Source organism: Mya arenaria, chromosome 15, assembly GCF_026914265.1.
Source record: "Mya arenaria isolate MELC-2E11 chromosome 15, ASM2691426v1".
Taxonomy (NCBI): Eukaryota; Metazoa; Mollusca; class Bivalvia; order Myida; family Myidae; genus Mya; species Mya arenaria.
The window spans coordinates 30,987,721-31,008,717 of record NC_069136.1 but is presented as its reverse complement, the minus strand read 5'-3'; the positions used below and the strand labels follow the sequence as shown (position 1 = coordinate 31,008,717).

General features: G+C 36.6%; 1 protein-coding gene across 1 annotated transcript in view; it reads right to left on the bottom strand.

Moving 5' to 3' along the window:
* Positions 1-7,743, bottom strand: part of LOC128220593 (BRCA2-interacting transcriptional repressor EMSY-like) — a 29,172-nt gene extending 21,429 nt beyond the window's left edge. Inside the window, exons 1-9 of the mRNA XM_052929041.1 lie at positions 7,654-7,743; positions 6,541-6,722; positions 6,212-6,286; positions 5,675-5,856; positions 5,317-5,430; positions 4,719-4,825; positions 3,103-3,219; positions 2,633-2,849; positions 2,200-2,315 (exon numbers count right to left, since the gene is read on the bottom strand). Of these exons, the coding sequence (XP_052785001.1) occupies positions 2,200-2,315; positions 2,633-2,849; positions 3,103-3,219; positions 4,719-4,825; positions 5,317-5,430; positions 5,675-5,856; positions 6,212-6,286; positions 6,541-6,701 (1,089 nt within the window). The 5' untranslated portion in view covers positions 6,702-6,722; positions 7,654-7,743. The remainder of the gene's footprint in view (positions 1-2,199; positions 2,316-2,632; positions 2,850-3,102; positions 3,220-4,718; positions 4,826-5,316; positions 5,431-5,674; positions 5,857-6,211; positions 6,287-6,540; positions 6,723-7,653) is intronic.
* Positions 7,744-20,997: the final 13,254 nt, after the last annotated feature.

Sequence of the window (20,997 nt, the reverse complement as noted above, 5' to 3'; positions counted from 1 at the left end):
GCCAGATAGACTTTCTCCATCCACGGCACTAACCTAGTATTCTATTTATCCTGTTACATTATTTATTCAGTGTGTGTAAACCACGTGACAAATTGCGTCATAAATGCTACGTCGGAAGGCAACATTTTGCTTCGAATGATGACTTTAAACAAAGATATCTTCACTTTTTCTTCACAATTTTAAATTAAACGTTAAGAAGTCTACGCCGCTTACGGTGCCCCGCCTTCGGACTTTTACCAGAGATTGATTGACAGTTTAGTTTCTTTACACACTTCGACAAACCTTTTCACAGTGCGGCCGTATGACAGAGCACTGTCAAAACATTATTTTGAAATAGGTTTGTCGAAGTGTTTGATGAATCTAATCACCTTATCAAACTCCGGTAATAAAACGAAGGCGGTGCTCTTAAAGCGGCATAGACTGCCCTTTGTTTCATTTAAAATGGTGTATTAAAAAAAAAGTTATCTTTGTTTTAAGTTTTCATTTTAAGCAAAATATTGCCTTCCGACGTAGCATATATGACGTAATTTATCACGTGGTTTACACACACTGTTATTTAAACACTATAAATAACCTTAGAATTATTAAGTATCTTTAAAAATAAGGGGGACAACTGTTTTTTCCCTGTTGACATCGCTTTAATATAGTCAAAGTAATTGCTTCCCCCACCACACAAGACCACACACTTGTGCAACATCGTGCCAACAAAGTGACTAATATAAGCTATCATAGCTTCCTTCACATTCGTTGTAAAATATATAATGGTTAAATCAAAGAAATTGCATTTTAATATGTCAATATCAATTCAAAACATAAAAAGCTTTTAAAAAAGCATAAACATGGATCGGCCACCAAACATTATCTGATGATGTAACAATTATTCTGCAAGTCGCTGACTACAGTATTCAGGTCATGGTTCAAGATCACGAGTGTTTACAAACAATCGCCACATGTTAGATGGATTTAAATCATGTCGATAGTTGTGGATGTTCTGAACTGCACCTGCAGAGATAATTCATTTCTGTTGTTAGTGAGATTTTGCCATTCACCACAGGAATGGAATTAACTATCTTAGATTGCTGCACAGTTTTCAGCATTTGCAGGTAGGGTAAGATTTTCTGGGTGATATTTTTGCCAGTATCATTTGTATGCAAGTGACATGAAAAAATAGAACCTCAAACTGTAAATCACGGTGTAAAGGACGCTCTCATAGATAGGACGCAGACTATTGTAATAACCATTGCCATTTTCATGATTCAAAAAATCCGACAAAACAAATATTGTGACTGCTGATTTTGACATCTTTCACTGCGTCCTATATATGCTGTCCTATACACTAATCTTAAAGTGAAACTCAAAATCGATACATACACATGTAAAATAAACATAAATTTTGAGTCATACACCCTCAACTACTTACTAAATAAAGCATTTATGTAAAATAAATATTACTAGTTACAATATTATAACTGTGTATTGAAAAAGCTAAATATTAAATGATTGGTGAATGCTAAAAGATTTACTGCAATCTACTATGGTCTCCAACAACAAACCTGCAAAGCCAATGTGTCGTTTGTTGTCATTTTCTAACAAAGTCACAATTACCTTAACACTTTGAATCTCAAATCAATAGGGGTCTTCCACTGACCATGACTAATGTGAATACCAAGTTGTTTAAAAGATATTCATCAGAAAGAATAAAAAACACTTAAGGATTACAATAACCTTTGACTTATTGACCCCAATATTGATAGGGGCCATCTACTGATCATAACTATTGTGCATACCAAGTCTGAAGACTCTGCACCAAGTAATGCAAAAGTTATTGATCACAAACAAAACCGCCCATAATTCTAATGGTAAAGGTCACTATGGCCATGACCTTTCAAAGTTTGACCCAAAACCAAAGGTATCATATACTGACCATAATTAATGTGCATACCAAGTTTGACGATTCTACACCAGGTCATTCAAAAGGAATAAATCAGAAACGAAAGCAACCATCCTATTTCTAGTAAAGGAAACCATGGTCATTACCACTGTGCATACCAAGAATTCCCTGTCTGCCATGCTCCACAGAAGGCACACACATAAATAAGAGCATTATTTGAAAGCTGCAGAATAACCTTTAACCCTATGCAATCCATTACAGAGGTTGGAATATTTCACCAAGCAATAAACTAGTCTTTCTCTACACACCTGCATGATTTTCTGCCTGGGAATGGTCTTAAACCTGGGCCTGGCTACACTAATCGTTGGAGTGAGGAACGCCGTGGTTGAGGTCCCTATTGTGCCTGATGACACTTGTGATATTCCTGTAAAAGTAATATATAATGATAAATTTACAGATTTACTGAATTATACTGATAATCCCTTTTCTGAATGCCTTCAGTTCTCTTTTGTAATACAGTTGGTTGGATATTGGACAGAACTTTTCTGACATTGTATATTATAACATTACCCAACACAAAACTGGCTAGGAGACAGCATCGTTTGTGGCATGATTCTTTCACTTATTAATTGATCCGATTCCAATCTCAAACTAACAGTGATTAAGACTTACAAAGTCCACAAGTAAAACACAGTATTTTTCGCTTTGTTCATTTTTTCACTAAGTTGCTTGAAAACAGACCTGTGCTGGAGACAGCGGTGTTGGTGACATATGAAGGTGTTGGCATGGAGACCATGGTTGCTGGGAGACTGGAGACAGGCAGGAGGGTGGACCTGGGGGGTGGAGCAGCAGTGCTGGTTCCCGTGGAGACAGTAGACCGGGAACCAGCCATACTCACGATCTTCTGTGAGAGACCTGGGGCAGGGCTTGCATGGCCCTGGCTTGATACCAAGATTACCTTCAAAAACAGTTTCAAAGTCACCACGTTGATTGTACTTTCTAGATTTCCTACCCAAACATAATTATTTCTTTTTTACTTTGTACTGATATTAAAAAATGAGTCTTCTGTAGATTTACATTGTAATATACACTACACAATGTAGGTCTGAAGATACCTCTGTTACTTTGGGTATCAGAAATATAAAAACATACAAGTTTTTTTTGCACACACTGATCACATTCTTAACCAAGCCAAGATAAACAGCCGTTACCTTTTGTGTTTGACTGCCACTGGCTACAACCCGTGGCTGGGCCTGGGGACTCTTACTAATCGTGATCTTTTTGGGGGACACAGTGGTCGCACTTGCCATTGTGGTTGTGTATGTCACCTGAAATACAATTATACATAGGAAATTGGCTAGAAGAACTTCTGCAAAAATGTTCCATTCTAGTGGTCAGTGCTGGACACATTAAGATCTATTTTATGACCTTAACAAGTAATTTAGTGAAGACAAAAGATGAGAAGCATACCATAACAAAGGCTATTGTATATAACAAAGTCTGTTAGTGGTCAATAGCATGCTTTATATGGCAGTAAATATTAGTGATTTGAATATTATTTAAGCAGCTACATTTGAATTTTCATGATCAATTTATAATGTGAACAACTACAATCTCTTGAAAAAGACATAATATAACAAGAGCTGTCACAGTATGTGACGAATGCCCCCGAATGTGACATTGACCTATGAACAAGGTCATTACATGAAAAGTTAAAGATCAAACAAATACATATGGCAAGTTATTTTAAATTGCCTCTGAACATAAAAAAATACCACCCATACTTGACAACCTACATTCTTATGTCTTTATATTCAGCATTCCATTGTGAATAAACACTGAGTGTATCTTTCACCTTAGAGGTAGGGACATGGGTGTTGCACGTGACACGTCGTCTTGGTATGTCGAACACAAGTTATTTTCAAATATGTCCATACAAGAAAAAGTTACAGCCCGGACATAACAACCAATACTCTGTATCCTTATATGCAGCATTCCATTGTGAATAAACACCTAAGTGTGACCTTGACCTTTGAGGTAGGGACAACGGTTCTTGCACGCGACACGTCGTCTTGGTTTGTCAAACACATGTTGCAAGTTATTTTAACATCTGTCCATACAAGGGAAAGTTACAGCCCGGACACGACAACCTATACTCTATGTCCATATACCCAGCAATCCATTGTGAATAAACACTAAGTGTGACCTTGACCTAAGAGGTAGGGACACGGGTCTTGCACGCGACACGTCGTCTTGGTATACCGAACACATGTGGCAAGTTATTTTGAAATCTGTCAATACAAGGGAAAGTTACAGCCCGGACACGATAATCTATACTCTATGTCCTTATATGCAGCATTCCATTGTGAATAAACGCCTAAGTGTGACCTTGACCTTAAAGGTAGGGACACGGGTCTTGCACGCGACACGTCGTCTTGGTATACCGAACACATGTGGCAAGTTATTTTGAAATCTGTCCATACAAGGGAAAGTTACAGCCCGGACACGACAACCTATACTCTATGTTCTTATATGCAGCATTCCATTGTGAATAAACAATAAGTGTGACCTTGACCTAAGAGGTAGGGACACGGTTCTTGCACGCGACCCGTCGTCTTGGTATGCTGAACACATGTGGCAAGTTATTTCAAAATCTGTCCATACAAGGGAAAGTTACAGCCTGGACACGAGTTATTGAGCCGGACACACGGACGGTGCGATTTTAATATGCCCACCTTCGGGGGCATAAAAAACACTAATGAGACTGGCTAGGAGCCACACATTTTAAGCCTTTTATCTTGCAAACTTCCCATGCACACTAGTCTACCTGCGGAATCTGTGAGCCCGGTGGGGGAGAGAAGAGGTTCTCTGTGGACAAACTTCGCCGACGTTTCCTGGTCTGTACTTCGTCTTCTTCCTCAGTGTTCAAACCACCTTACAGTAAAAAACAGTATAATGTACATCTTGAAACAATCTCAAACAAATATTTAATGAGTAAATTAAAAAAAGTGCTCAAGGGTTTTTAGCTAAAGAGTTGTGGAAGGTTGCTAAGTCCTGCCTTTTTTGTTAACACCCCTCTGCCCTTATGGATACCAGCATATGCACCTTCTGCCTTCATAGAATTCAATTCTTTAGATAATTTCCTTTGTTTTGTATAAAGTCAAATTCAGGAATAATTCTAAAAGCCAGTGTTCATGATTTCTCGCATAAAAATCATGTAAATTGCTCGAAAATATTTCAATGCAAAATATTTTACACTCCCTCAGCACTATGTTTCTTTTTTGCAGACTCCTGCCTTTTTTTTAAAAACTACCTAAGACCCCAAATTATATGATAGTTAAAAAGATCTCTGTGCATTGTTATATAAAGTGCATTCCAATGTTGAACAAATATTCAGAGAAATGTTTACATAAATCAATGTTTACCTTTGATGTGTATGGACATGCCCGAGGGTAGTACAACCACATTTGATGTCGGGCTGCTTGGTCGTGAGGTCCACACCGGGGTTGGGGGAGGAGATGACAGACCAGATACACTCGCTTTATGGAAGTCAAACAATCCACTTATTAAGGTGAAACAAGTTATCAGAATGACTGACATCATGATCATGATGCATTTATTTTATTTCTTGTCTAAGTTTTGAGTCAAAATCCAGGGATTACCAAAGGAACTCACTTAGAATACGGATTTTAATCAACAAAATATTAGAGAAAGTTTCCAATTATAAAAGTTACCAGATATGAAGAAAAAGAATTATATACATTACATGTATCTGAGTCTTACTTATATTTTCCCTTCCACCAGTCTGAGCTGGACTGGGTAGGGCAGCATTTTTCTCTGCCTGTAGACTGGCAGCCTGGTTGGCAGTGACAGTGAAGGCCGTCTGGGGAACCAGTCTTGGCATGAGAGGTACTAATCTTCGACCCTCTATCAACCACTCCTGTGTCGAGTTGGCAGGGGATATGCTGTACAAACAGTTAGCATGTTGTGAATGTCATAGATAGGATGACTCTGTCTCCCTTTTCTACCTCAGCTTAATGCTTTAAGCACCAGATTAACACATCTATTTGCAGAATTAGCCTTGATGGCCTTACATCAATTCATACGCGTGCCATCATTTACTTGTATTTTACAATTTTATCTCATTTTAAATGTTCAGAGAGCTCATAAATAAATTTAACCATTTTACTAGACTTCAATACCAGGTACTATATTTATAGGATTACATCTTATTGTTATAATGATTATCTTAACAATTTGTATGCTTTATCAAACAATTATACACAATTAGGTATTGAAGATGTGAACCCAGGAGCTTACTTGTCTGCTATCGTGGCCAACTTTTCATCATTAACAGCCCTCCTAACTTCTGCCCGATGTCTCTCTGTTGATATACTGAAATAAGAATGCCAGCACTATACTTTATCACTCACCTATAAGCATCATTGCTCTTGAAAACAAACAGATTTCATATGTCTGTTGAATAATGGATACGAATTAGGGATGCCAGAGCATCTAGAGCGTTAACAAATTGTGAATGACAGACATTCATCAATAATAAAGGCTCTCCCTGAGCACCTGTCCCTAAGTGAGCAAGTTTTGATCTGTATAGACTGTTTAAAATGACTCGTGTTTGAATAATGTCCTACCTCAACAATTGTTGGAGATCAGCCAGCATCTTTTTCTTCTCCTTGGTGAGGTCCCCTTGAGCCCTAAAGGCTGAGACTACAGAGGAGTAGGCCTCCAGCTCCACACGACGAAGGATACGCTTACACTCTTCACGAGTCATGTCAAGCAGCTCTGGCCACATGGCTAGCACTTACACAAAACTCTGAAATATTGTTTGAAATTTTAATTCAAGAAATAATCTATATAAATTCATTTTTCTAAATGTTCAGTATCAAGTAAAATTGACAAATACATAAAAGTACTATATTGTAACTCGCAGGCTTAGTGCAAGACCGTTGTAATTTGATACAGAAATTACATTACAACAGCCTTGCGCTTAGCCCTTGAATAAGATAGGACAGTGTAGTTTCCTGTCCAAACCTGGGCAATTTATAGACTTTACATAATCATTCATAAAGACTTCACATTAGGACAGTTTAAATGCTTGCAATTTTACACTTAAAAAAATATTTTCATATAATTTTCTTTCCAGTATAAGTGTTTTGGATGAAAAAATATGCTGTAAACAATATTATCAGCAAGGCCTATATTGTGTTAAGTTTCAAAGAGCATTAGTTCACTGTTCAGTCTAGACTCCACTAAAGTCTTTAAGAAATCTGAAATAATTGTCATGTCTGATTTTAATAAAATATATTTAACAAAATGTAAAACTCTTCTCATACAAATGGGAGTTTAAGACTTTATAAATATGCCTCAGACTGTCTATTTGTCTCTGCAGTACCCAGTTGATTAAAAACATCCTAATTATTAAAAAGAAAATTGCTAAACACCAATAACTGCAGCTTGAATTCCTTTCAAGAAATGATAGAGTTCAACCCTGAACAAATGAATGTATATTTTAATAATACGTATATTTTTTGCTATTAAAACTAACTTGTGAACTAATTTTGAAGCCTTGTCATATCATAGATGCCATAATATGGTTTAATGTAACCGGAGACAAAACACAATGTTGCAAAGCTTTACAATTAAATACGTGGTTCAATGAAGATGCACATATTCATAATATAATCATCGTGAAAATGAGTTATATCAAAAAAGATAATTCTGTATTATATATGCATAAAACTTACGCAATTACAGAATATGTGTTTTCCAAATAACACCGGAAGAGTTTTCTTTCAACTCTCCGCCATACTTGCTACGGACATTGCGCATGCGCCACTTTCCTAAACCCGTACAAAATGCGTACTATTCTAATAGATGGTATGCCATGTATTCCTATTGTTACACATTTTTGGAAGGGCGCCAACTAATTAAAAGTGAGTTTTAAATAGTCAAAAGTTGTTGTATTTGATAAAGGTAGAAATATGGAACATACCTGTTTTTTTAACACTGAAACTAACAAAAGTTGATAGCTTTAACGTAAACTGCAATGGCCATATCATAAAACCTATAGATACAATCTGTTAAATATCTTGGAAATATACTGGACAATGATCTCAGTGCTGCATCTGTTGTTAACAATATTGTCAGTAAAGTTAATTTTAGGCTAAATTTTTTATATAGACAAAATCGTTTTTTTAGATATGAATCTAAAAAGATTGTTATGTAACTCCTTAGTACAATGTCATTTTGACTATGCATCGACATCTTGGTACAGTGGTATATCTAAACAATTCAAGAACAGATTACAGGTCACTCAGAACAAAGTTGTCAGATTTATTTATGGCTATGATTGTAGAAATTCCCTGAAAGTCTCGGCTTTCAGTGATATTGGATGGCATAATATAGAAAATAGGATAAAGCAACTACGACTAAACCATGTACATAAAATCTTTAATAGCAGATGCCCATCATACTTAAACGAACATTCTACTTTAGTCTCATCCACACATTCTTACACAGACTGACAGTTTTATATTAAATACTTTCTTTTATCAAGCAATCCAGGACTGGAACAGTCTTCCAATAAAGTTAAAAGAATTGAAAAATAAGAATACTTTTAAAAAAAAAGTGAAATCACATCTCATTGTTGGTATGAAATGTGCAGAAATGGAAGATTTCCTATTTTATTAATTGTTATTCATTTAATCTTGCATATCAGTCCAAAGATTTTTGTCATATTATGCTAAAGTGTCATATGGTTTTAACAGTCGGTTGCATTATAACTGTAAAAGTTCGATATCAAACATTTAATCATTCTTTAACTGGTCAAGAGTACATGCATGTTATTTTTGTATAAGAAAACCTAATTTGAACAGCTTAAAACTGAGATTTTGGCAAAAAATTATATTTTTCATAAGGACCCCATTGGAAATAAGTTAAATAACTTTAATGGGTTATCCTGTGTTATATATTTGTCACATTGAATTAAATCTTTGTTAACGCACGTATGTATCCAAAGCATTCTAATGATAATGCGCTTTAGTATAGATATCATCACTAATACTTTGTTAATCAGTCTGTGTTATACATTTATGAGATATTTGGTTTGTTACTATGACATATATATGCACGAATAAATCTACTAGTATCTATCTAAACAATAAGCTAAAGGTTGTTGATAAATGTGTAGTATTAGCTGATTAGGAATATTGACTTTTTCACTGAGTTACTCCAAGTTTAGCAAAACCAAAACACATGTGTGATCAACCTCGCAAAGCGAAGTCATGACTTTACATGATGTACTGTATTTTCCAAAAGAAATCAAAATCTACAGCTTCATTTGTTTTGATGTTATGCTATGCTATGCAATGTCCGTACCGTGCAGCTCTCTAGATCATCATCATCATCATCATCATCATCATCATCATCATCATCATTATCATCATCATCATCATCGTCGTCGTCATCATCATCATCATCATCATCAATTCCAAAACAGACAGTCGGACCATCTTATCAAAACACGTCTCGAATTTTTAAAAATTATTTCTTAGAAGTTAAAATATTTATTTCGAAGCTAACAGCATTATTGGTCAGTTCAGGTAATGTTTTTAGTTTTATTTTCAAGTAAAACTTACAAATATTTGGTGGCACTCGCTTCACATATAACTTAAATTCTAGATGTTAGAATATTTTGTTGTACGCTCGTTAATGAAATTGTTCCCAACGAACGACGGAAGAAAGCCTAATCTGGCTCCTACAGTTTAATTATGACCGACGGACGTTATGGCTTCTTGACCTTCTTGCACCCATTAATGGTCGCTATGGCTTCTTGAATCCCTTGCTCACATGGACGGCCGATATGGCGTCTTGACCCTCTTGATGCTATATATGTGTATTTTCCAAACTGCTCATATATATATATATATATATATATATATATATATATATATATATATATATATATATATATAATGACGTCTTGCTTTCGCATACAGACGTTATGACATCTATCGGCGCATAAGATGGTATGCCATACTCATGTCTGGCTCAATGTCAAAACAATAAAGGGTAACGGTATTTAGGTTTTCAAAACATATAATGGAACGCCTGCTCAAGGTAAGATCCAATACATAGTTTTCGGGTTGACCTTTGTATTTTATTTCCATTCCCTATCTCGTACACCCAGGGAAGCATTTTATTTCCATTCCCCATCTAGCTTACCCAGGGAAGGATTTTATTTCCATTCACTATCTCGTATGCCCAGGGAAGCGTTTTACTTCCATTTCCGATCTCGTACACCCTGGGAAGCATTTAATTTCCATTCCCCACCTCTTACATCTTATTTCCATTCCCTTATAATATGCATTGAAAATCGATATGGTAGGAATTAAATCGGGTGCCATTTTACCATGCATTGTTATAATGCTTGTTTTGCTTATATGTTGCGGAAATAATAGGCTATGCGAAATACCTTAGTCAAAGTGAAAGTAATTCCGAAAACAGTATGTGAAGTTGTACTTTGCCATTAAACTGCCTCTTTCCGACCTCAAGTGATGTCTGGTGGGTCGAAATGTTGGGGGTTGGTGCGCAATAAGAAATTATGGTTTCCACACATGTTAGAATTAAGATGTTGACGTGTAAAACGTACCTTTTTGTGAGACTAGTGTACATCAGAGTTGTATGTCATTGACCGAGAAATGCCCATAGCTTTTGTGGCAGACCTCAAAGTTAATCAAGATATATGATTTTCCTTATATCGCTATCCTATCCAAAAATATACATTCGATAGTATCGTCTTTGAAAACCTGTCACTATTTCTATAAGGTATTAGTTTGCGCTCTGCGATGATTGATCTCGAGTTTACTAACAATTAAAAAAATGTTGACTTTGTATAATTTTAAGTACAAATAATGCCTTATACATCGTAGATGGGGATTGTCGAGGAAAATGCTTGTTTTTGACAAACAGATAAAAAGAGAAACCGTTTCAAGTCTCGATCGTACTAATTAAGGCTGTTCCGATAAGCAAAAGACGCCCTGGAAGACGAGCTATTCAAAACGAAAACGGACTCCATAGAAACCTTCGCCATGCAAATGGGCAATACTAATTCCACCCACTATAAAAGCTGAAAAAAGCATGTTACGGTATTAGCTTGACCGATGTAATTATCAACAAAATACTGAAAGATTATGACGGTTAACTTATTGCGCCCCTTCCCATTCCGACTCACCAGACTTTCGAGCCGCTTTGAGGACTTGGTGTCTAAAAGGGTCAGGTTTATGGTAAATTACACCGGCACACACCCTTCTGTTTTCGGGATTGTTTTCTCTTTTTAAAAGTATTTTGAATATTGTATAATAGCTTCCGCAACAGAGAGGCACAACCGATATTATAACAATAGATGGTACCAGTACTGTAAAATATATCAGTATGTCGATGTCGAGCACATTAATAATTAAACCAGTAAAACAATATCCATTCGGAATGAATGAATACTTTAAAACGGCAATAACTTAGAGACGAAGTAAAACATTTGTTGGATAAAGACTGCATTGATCCAAGTCAGAGCTATAACAGTTATATATAATGTACTCAAATGTGATCAAAACGGAAAAGAAAATCCCATACCGAGAATTGATGATTGCATTACACAAAGTGGGAAAAGCGAAATATGTGACCAGATTTGTTCTTATTATAAAGATTCTAACAATTTCCATTAAGAAACCGAGCTAAGGAAATATCAGCCTTTGTAATACCTGATATGGCTAATACCAATACATTCCATTCCATTTGGGGTGAATAAATCGCCAGTGACATTTCAGCAGCTTGTAAACATGATGATCTCTGGACTTGATGGTTGTGACGCATATAACGAAGATGCAATCATTTACTCGAGCACTTGGAATGACCATCTTCACGAAATAAGGGCTTTCTTCAATGGGCGCACATGTAGAAGCCGAGTTGCAGAAGTGAATGTCATGCTACTATTACAATGTTAAGTCATGCTGTTGGACAGCGTAAAGTCAAACCTATATAGATGCAAATGTCACAGATTGTGCATACATTTATATGTAAAATACAACTAGTGCGTTTTTTTGGTATGTCTGGTGAGTCATCGGAACTTTTGTTATAAATTTTAAGTAATCGCAAAACCTTTGACAATTTTCCTTTACGGTTCTAAGCTTATTTGACATATGTCCAAATTTAACGCTTTTGGTAGACCGAAAGCCATACTTAAAGCAAACACTTGCTCTCTTGGAAGCAGATTTTTACAAATCTACCGTTAAGTTAGATGTAGATGCCTTGACATTGGCGCGGGTGCTTTATTGATAAATGAGAACAATTATTGGATTGAACATTCAGTTTGCTTTTTTCTAAAACGTTTTTCTAATAAACATCAGGGAAACTAACCTTGTTCTTGTTTTGAATCATTTTGACCTTTATTCAACTTCTTCACAAGCATTGTTACCGCTCTTTTTTTTTTACACAAATTGAAAAACAACAAGAAATGCCGCAATGCGACGAAACCAGGTTTTCAATGATTGACTTAAGAGCTTCAGCCTTCGTTATGAGGATTAGTTTCAATTGTTATTTTATTTTGGTAACAATGACCATGACCTTGACCTTGATCCCGAGGATTCCTAAATGCATCCCCATGAAAGTCCTCCATAAACTCTTCCTATAACCCAAGTTGGGTTAATTCGTTATTCAGTTTCAACCATTGTGTTTGTTTAACAACATACTTGGACCTTAAACGCAATCCCATGAAAGGTCTCCATAAACTCTTCCTATATACCAAGTAAGTTCACATATGTCAACCATAACTTAAGTTATTCAGTACCAAGCATTTTCCTATTTCTAGTAACATTGACCTTGATTTTGACTCTAAGGACCCCAAACACGACTCCATGAAAGGTCTGCATAAATTCTTGTACACCAAGTTTGGTCGCAAAATCTCAACCATAACTTGAGTTATTCAGTACACACTGTTTTTCTATTTTTAGTAACAGTGACATATTAACCTTGGCACTTGGGCCCAAAACGCAATGCCATGAAAGATCTAAGAAAATATTCCTATAAACCAAGTTCTTACCGGCCATACCTGCGTTCTTTAGTAATGTATACAATTTATAGATATTGAGTAGAAAAGAACTGAGACATACAGACTGGTGACCAACAAATCCCCTTTCACCTGAATGTCACTATGACCCTTACCTACTTACCTCAAAATCAACATGGGTCATCAACTTATCATGACCATCTAGCATACCAAGTATGAAGTTCCTGGGGCCAAGCGTTCTTTAGTTATTAAGCGGAAGTATTTTCAGCTCACGGTCACCTAGACCTTGACCATTGACCTACTGATCCTAAAATCAATAGGGGTCATCTACTAGTCATGACCAACTAGTATACCAAGTATGAAGTTCCAAGGTGCAAGCATTCTTTAGTTATTAAGCGAAAAACGTTGTTTTTTCATCTTAAGGTCACCACAACCTTGACATTTGACCTACTAATCGAAAAATCAATATACATTACTACTACTATTCATGACCAACTGGCATACCAACTAGAAAGTTCCTGAGGTCAAACATTTTTATTTATATAATGGAAACAGGGTTTTTCAACTCAAGGTCAACAAGACCTTGAGCAATGACCTTTTGGTACCAAAAGCAATAGAGGTCATCTTCTAGTCTTGATCAACTGACATACCAAGTAGAAAGTTCCTGGGTGCAGGCGTTCTGTAGTTATAGAGCAGAAACAATTTTCAGCTTTAGCTCATGGCCAACATATCCTTTTTTACCTGAAGGTCAGCACGACCATGACCTACTGATTTCAAAATCACCAAGAAACGCCGCAATGCGACGAAACCAGGTTTTTAATGATTGTCAGAAGAACTTCAGCCTGTGTCTGTTTTTCTATTTTTAGTAACAGTGACCTTGACCCTAGGGACCCCAAATGCAATCCATTGAAAGGTATCCATAAACTCTTTCTTTATACCAAGTTGGGTCAGGATATGTCAACCCTAACTTAAGTTATTCAGTTTTAACCATTTTTCTATTATTAGTTACAGCGACCTTGACCTTAAATCTAGGGACCCCAAACGCAATCCCATGAAAGGTATCCATAAACTCTTCCTTTATACCTGGTTTGGTCAAGATATGTGGACCCTGACTAAAGCTATTCAGTTTCAACTATTTTTCTATTTTTAGTAACAGTGACCTTGACCTTGACCCTAGGGACCCCAAACGCAATCCCATGAAATTATCCATAAACTCTTCCTATAGACCAAGTTTGGTCAAGATATGTCAACCCTAACTAAAGATATTCAGTTTCAACCTTTTTCTATTTTTAGTTACAGTGAGCTTGACCCTAGGGACCCCAAACGCAATCCCATGAAAGGTATCCATAAACTCTTCCTATAGACCAAGTTTAGTCAAGATATGTCAACCCTAATTAAAGTTATTCAGTTTCAACCGTTTTTCTATTTTTAGTAACAGTGACCTTGACTTTGACCCTAGGGACTCCAAATGCAATCCCATGAAAGGTATCCATAAACTCTTCCTATAGACCAAGTTTAGTCAAGATATGTCAACCCTAACTAAAATTAATCAGTTTCAACCGTTTTTCTATTTTTAGTAGCAGTGACCTTGACCCTAGGGACCCCAAACGCAATCCAATGAAAGGTACCCATAAACTCTTTCTATAGACCAAGTTTAGTCAAGATATGTCATCCCTAAATAAAGTCATTCAGTTTTAACCGTTTCTTATTTTTAGTAACAGTGACCTTGACCTTGACCCTAGGTACCCCAAACGCAATCCCATGAAAGTTATCCATAAACTCTTCCTATAGACCAAGTTTGGACAAGATATGTCAACCCTAACCCAAACGCAATCCAATGAAAGGTACCCATAAACTCTTTCTATAGACCAAGTTTAGTCAAGATATGTCATCCCTAAATAAAGTCATTCAGTTTCAACCGTTTTTCTATTTTTAGTAACAGTGACCTTGACCTTGACCCTAGGTACCCCAAACGCAATCCCATGAAAGTTATCCATAAACTCTTCCTATAGACCAAGTTTGGACAAGATATGTCAACCCTAACTAAAGTTATTCAGTTTCAACCGTTTTATCTATATTTTTAGTAACAGTGACCTTGACCTTTACCCTAGGGACCCCAAACGCAATCCCATGAAAGGTACCTATAAACTTTTTCTATAGACCAAGTTTGGTCAAGATATGTCAACCCTTACTCAAGTTATTCAGTTTCATAGGTGAGTTTGACGCCGCCCGGCTGCCCGCACCCCAGCCCGTCCGAACAACGACGTTCGTCATTCTAATAACCAGGTTACACTATGTGAAAACCTGGTTTATAAAGGTCAGCATCTGGTCATGACTGGTTATACTTTATATGTAATTGTATTTTTCAACTGCAATTTAAACATCATAGAGTTAAATTATTATATAAAATAAGTGTTTTCAGACGCATTTCCAGGGTAAACTAATTTTGGTCCAAAAACATTTGGCAGCCCCATTAAACATTTGTTTTAAACATTTATCATTGCAATGCCATCGTAAATTGTAGGAAATGGAAAAGCCGTACTCCTTAGATTAAAATAAGATCACTCACATTTTAACATTACATCTTATACTGCATTTTTTCTAACCAATCTAGGACTTCTATGGATTGTAAACTTAATTGTTTAAACGCAACCAATTCAATATTTACTACTAATAAAAATAATTAGGATTAACAGGGATAAAAATGATGCACTGTTTTACTGTACTCTGTTAAATGCATGCTCGAGTTAAACATGAAGTTGGAGGACATAACACCATGCCACATGAACTTGCTATACATGTTTTATTGTTTTAGGTTGTCCGGGGTAGCCCAATGGTAAGCGCACTCACTTCTCATCTAGGCAACTCAGGTTCGATTCCCGGCTTGGGCGCATGTCAGTTTGGTTTGTGGTCACCAAGCCAGACAAGTGGGTTTTCTCTGGTTTTCCCCCACAACACAAGACCACACTCTCTCATAAAATTGTGCCAACACGAGTGATTAATATAATGTTGTAATAACTTGTTTCACAATCATTGTAAAATAAATAAATTTATACTACCTATGTTTTATTGGCTATGATTTTAAATGTCGATATCTGGTGTCCACATGTAATGTTAGTATAAATAGAAAGGTGAAGGCCTACTGACTACTAATATTAAATAAATGATCTAAAAACATATGACAGGTAAAGTTTTGGCAGTTTGTAACCCTGCTTTTTCTTTCACTTTAACTCAAAATTGTAATGAAGGATATTGCAATCTCAAAAGGCCAAAAACAGCGTGTTTGTAATATATATTTATTAGTATGATATTTAGATATTTTTTCAAATGATTCCAACATAATATGGGTTCACCATAAACATTTAACATTTCGTACATAGCATACGTTTACCAATCTCATTTCGATGATTGCTCCTAAAGTTTGAACTTTACCTACAGATATTGGTATTGCAAGTACACATTGTCTAGTCATGGTTAACATGTATGCCAAGTTATTTTAAGAATCCCAGGGCATGACAAAGTGAGAGCCCGGTCAAGCGGAAATACAAAGCATTTTGACAATTAACCGTTAAGTGTGACCTCTGCCTCTGACATGCACACCTTGGTCTTGTGTATGACACACTGTTTTGTCATGGAGAACATTTGTGCCAAGATATTTCAAAATTCCTCTATGCATGGCAAAGTTACAGCCTGAATACGAAGTACAAGGTATTTTGACCAATGGCCTTGTAAGTACAGCATTGAACATGAGTCATGCACCTTGTCATTGGCATTAATAAAGTTTAATTATAGCCCAAACACAAAATGACATAGCCTGCCAACATGCCGCAATCTAATAATCTAAGTTTAAAATGTTGTGGCCAGAAGCAGTCAATCCTGGATACTCTCGGTCAGCAGTTGGCATTTCTGTCCGCTACACCATGATGGACAGGTATTTTTCTAGGATTCCATAAAACATACACAATTTATAATTGTGGATTTTAAGGTTAAAGTTTCTAAGTCCTAGCTCAATTGTCTATTTATTGCATTGTTGTTTATGGTCACCTGACATACTGACCCCGAAATAAAAGGATTCTACTGGATTTCAGAAATGTTTTCAAAATAGTGCAAGCATAAACTGGACCTAATTAGCCCTGCTGACCACAAAAACTATCAGGATCATTTACTGGTAAAGGGTACAGATTAGAGTACACAAACAGCAAGCCATTACTTTATTTATTGCTCAAAAGGATTTGCATAAAAATATATTAAGGTATTTAAGTACACAAACAATGTACAAATTTGAAAAACACATATTAAAAGATGTTTATCAGATATAACAATTTTTTAATTGTGTCAAATACTCAACAAGTCAAGTCCTATACAATATACATAATAAATAAAAATACATAATTATGATTGTGTGATATACTAGTATTAACAATTTCAAACACATTGCAGATGGATGCTACTAAACACTATATTCTAATACAACAAATATGTTTTAAACCTTTCCTAGTGAAATGATGAAGACCACAAATTGTTCTGATAAATATATTTATGCATTAATTCAAACAGGCTTTTTTTTATACCTTTTTCTTAGATAGCTATATTTTGACCAGCATTGATCCAATTCATTGAGGTGAAATTTTGCCTATAACACTAGTATAAAACAAGAGATGTTTGTCAAACATTATGCCCCCCATGAGCGCCATGTTGTCAGGATTATATGGACAATTGAATGAAATATGCATGGACCGAAATGACAGCTGATTTGTTGCCGTTAAGGCAATTTTAAGATTATGACCATTAAAGTGTGAGGATAGAGTGTGTTATGACCATGACCTTTTACTCTATGAACTCAAAATCCAGAGTCATCAGCTGGTCACTAGAAACCTAAATGTCAAGTTCGAGGGCCATGGGTGCAGGCATTGTCAAGTTATCACACAGACAAGTCTTTTTCGTTCAAGGTCACTGTGACCTTGAACTTTGACCCAATGACCCCTTAAATCATAAGTGGTCATCTACAAGTCAGATGCAACTCCAAGTCAAGTTTGAAGGCCATAGGTTCAGGCATTGTTGAGTTATCACTCGGACAACCTTTTACCATTCAAGATCACTGTGACCTTGACCTTTGGCTCTATGAATCCTAAAATCAAAAAGGGTGATCTACTGGTCAGGCTTAACATCCATTTCAAGTTTAATGATCATAGGTTCAGGCATTGTTGAGATATCAGTGGGAGAAGATTTGTTAACTTTTTTGCGTTAAAGGTTACTGTGCCATTGACCTTGGCCTGATGACCCCCAAAGTCGATAGGGGTCATCTACTGGGCAGGCCCAACCTTCATGTCAAGTTTGATGACCATAGGTCCAGGAATTGACGAGTTTGGTTTCAAGGTCACTGTGACCTTGACCTTTGACCCCTAAAATCAATAGGGGTCATCTACTGGTCAGGCCCAACCTCCATGTCAAGTTTGAGGGCCATGGGTGCAGGCATTGTTGAGTTATCACTCGGAAAACCTTTTATCATTCAAGGTCACTGTGACCTTGACCTTTAGCCCAATGACCCCTTAAATCAATAGGGACCATCTTCTGGCCAGGCCCAACCTCCAAGTCAAGTTTGAGGGCCATGGGTGCAGGCATTGTCGAGTTATCACTCGGATAACCTTTTACCATTCCAGGTCACTGTGACCTTGACCTTTAGCCCAATGATCCCTAAAATCAATAGGGACCACCTTCTGGCCAGGCCCAACCTCACAGTCAAGTTTGAGGGCCATGGGTGCAGGCATTGTTGAGTTATCACTCGGACAACCTTTTACCATTCAAGGTCACTGTGAACTTGACCTTTGACCCGATGAGCCCGAAAAACAATAGGGGTCAGCTACTGGTCAGGCCCAACCTCCAAGTCAATTATGAGGGCCATGGGTGCAGGCATTGTTGAGTTATCACTCGGACAACCTTTTACCATTCAATGTCACTATGACCTTGATCTTTGACCCGATGAGCCCCAAAAACAATAGGGGTCAGCTACTGGTCAGTCCCAACCTCCAAGTCAAGAATGAGGGCCAAGGGTGCAGGCATTGTCGAGTTATCACTCGGACATCCTTTTACCATTCAAGGTTATGTGACCTTGACCTTTGGCCCGATGACCCCCAAAAACTATAGGGGTTATCTAATGGTCAGGCCCAACTTCCATATCAAGTTTGATGACCATAGGTCTAGGCATTGTTGAGTTATCACTCGGACAAGCTTTAAAATTATTTTACCATTAAAGGTCACTGTGACCTTGACCTTTGACCCGATGAGCCCTAAAATCAATAGGGGTCATCTACTGGTCAGGCCCAACCTTCATGTCAAGTTTGATGACCATACGTCCAGGAATTGTTGAGTTATCACTCGGACAAGCTTTGGTCTACCAACGGACCGACCGACATACCGACATGCCTGTGCAAAGCAATATACCCCTCTTCTTCGAAGGGGGGCATAATAAATGTAAAAATATTAATATCAGTTTTGAAGAGCATTGGCAGAATTGCTTGACATCTATATTAATTAAAAAAACAAACTCTTAGCATAGACCCAAAGCGTTTTTGCTTAAGAATCAACTCCAAACAAAAGCATCGGTAGAACTGCTGGCATACACACCATATCCCCTGGTGGGGGGAAAAATCCCCCGGAATTTCTACCCATCCCCTGGTCCCCCGCCAGGGGATCCATATCCCCTGGATTTTTTTTTTTTTTCAAAACTTAAGGTTGACAGTGGAAAGCATCAATAATGTTATGAGTGTGAAATTCCATGAAGGACCATGATGACTAAGTCCAAAAATTATTGTAATTTGAATGTATTTCAGTATTTATTCTTATATTATAAATGCAGATATTGCGCAAATTTTCGTCGTGTAAAAATCCCCTGGTGTAATATCAAAATCCCCTGGAATTCAGACCAAAATCCCTTGGGAAGCCTCTCAGAAATATGGCATGTATGTGCTGGTCACAGACAACTTCAGAAATACAAATAAACACATCTTCACTATACAATGTAGTAAAACTCTGCTTAATAGAAAATGAAAAAAGTGGAATGTAATTGGTATAAAAAGCATTTACATTTGCATATTTGTGAAAAAATCTCACAATTTCATCTATAAGCAAGAATACTTCTACATGTAAATACAATAATGATAAAGAGTAAAAGAAAAGAAAATCATCACAGTAACAAAGAACTATAATAAAGTCACTCAAAGAAAACTAAATGAAAGAAACACAACATTTCATTTGATAGCAAAGGTCATTTGGGACTGTCGAGTATAGACATGTAGACATGTTAATGAATGGTATCCAACATGGACTTTCATTGCAACGGACATCGCAAAAGTGTCTGTCATTCCACAGCCTCAGATATTTTGTTTTAGCCTTTTAAAACACTGCATAAAAACAGATATATACATGGTAATATATATTATTTGTTAATGTATAGCAAAGGGAGGCAAATGCTGCATGGTGTTTCAGTTTGTGAGGTACTCATTCCGACCTTTTCAGCAGCAAAGATGACACCAGATTCGTGAACAAATGGTTATTTGACAATATCATTGAAAAAATGTTTTTCTTACTTTTAAGTGGTGTTTGATAATTGATAAAATTAAATCTTTATATCTTTTACAACTGTCAGTCAGACGGACCAACCCCATTAAATACTTATTTCGACAAAGTCAAAATTTACTGGTCAGGACTGTCAAACCGATGGGTTCTGTCTGTTTCAACAGCATTCTTATAAATAAAAATGATAAAAATATTTTTGCAACATTTTTCAATTCATATTTAATTTCATACTGTCTTAAAATACTTTACTTGGAGCTTAACATCTAGCGATTTACTTTCTATCCTTCAACAAACACCCAAAACAAGTAATGGTCCCAGTAACCCTGTCATTGCACAGAACATGGTGCCAGTTATACTGTCATGACATATATCTAGTCGCAGTAACACTGTCATGACATATATCATGGTCGCAGTTACACTGTCATGAAATATATCTAGTCGCAGTTACACT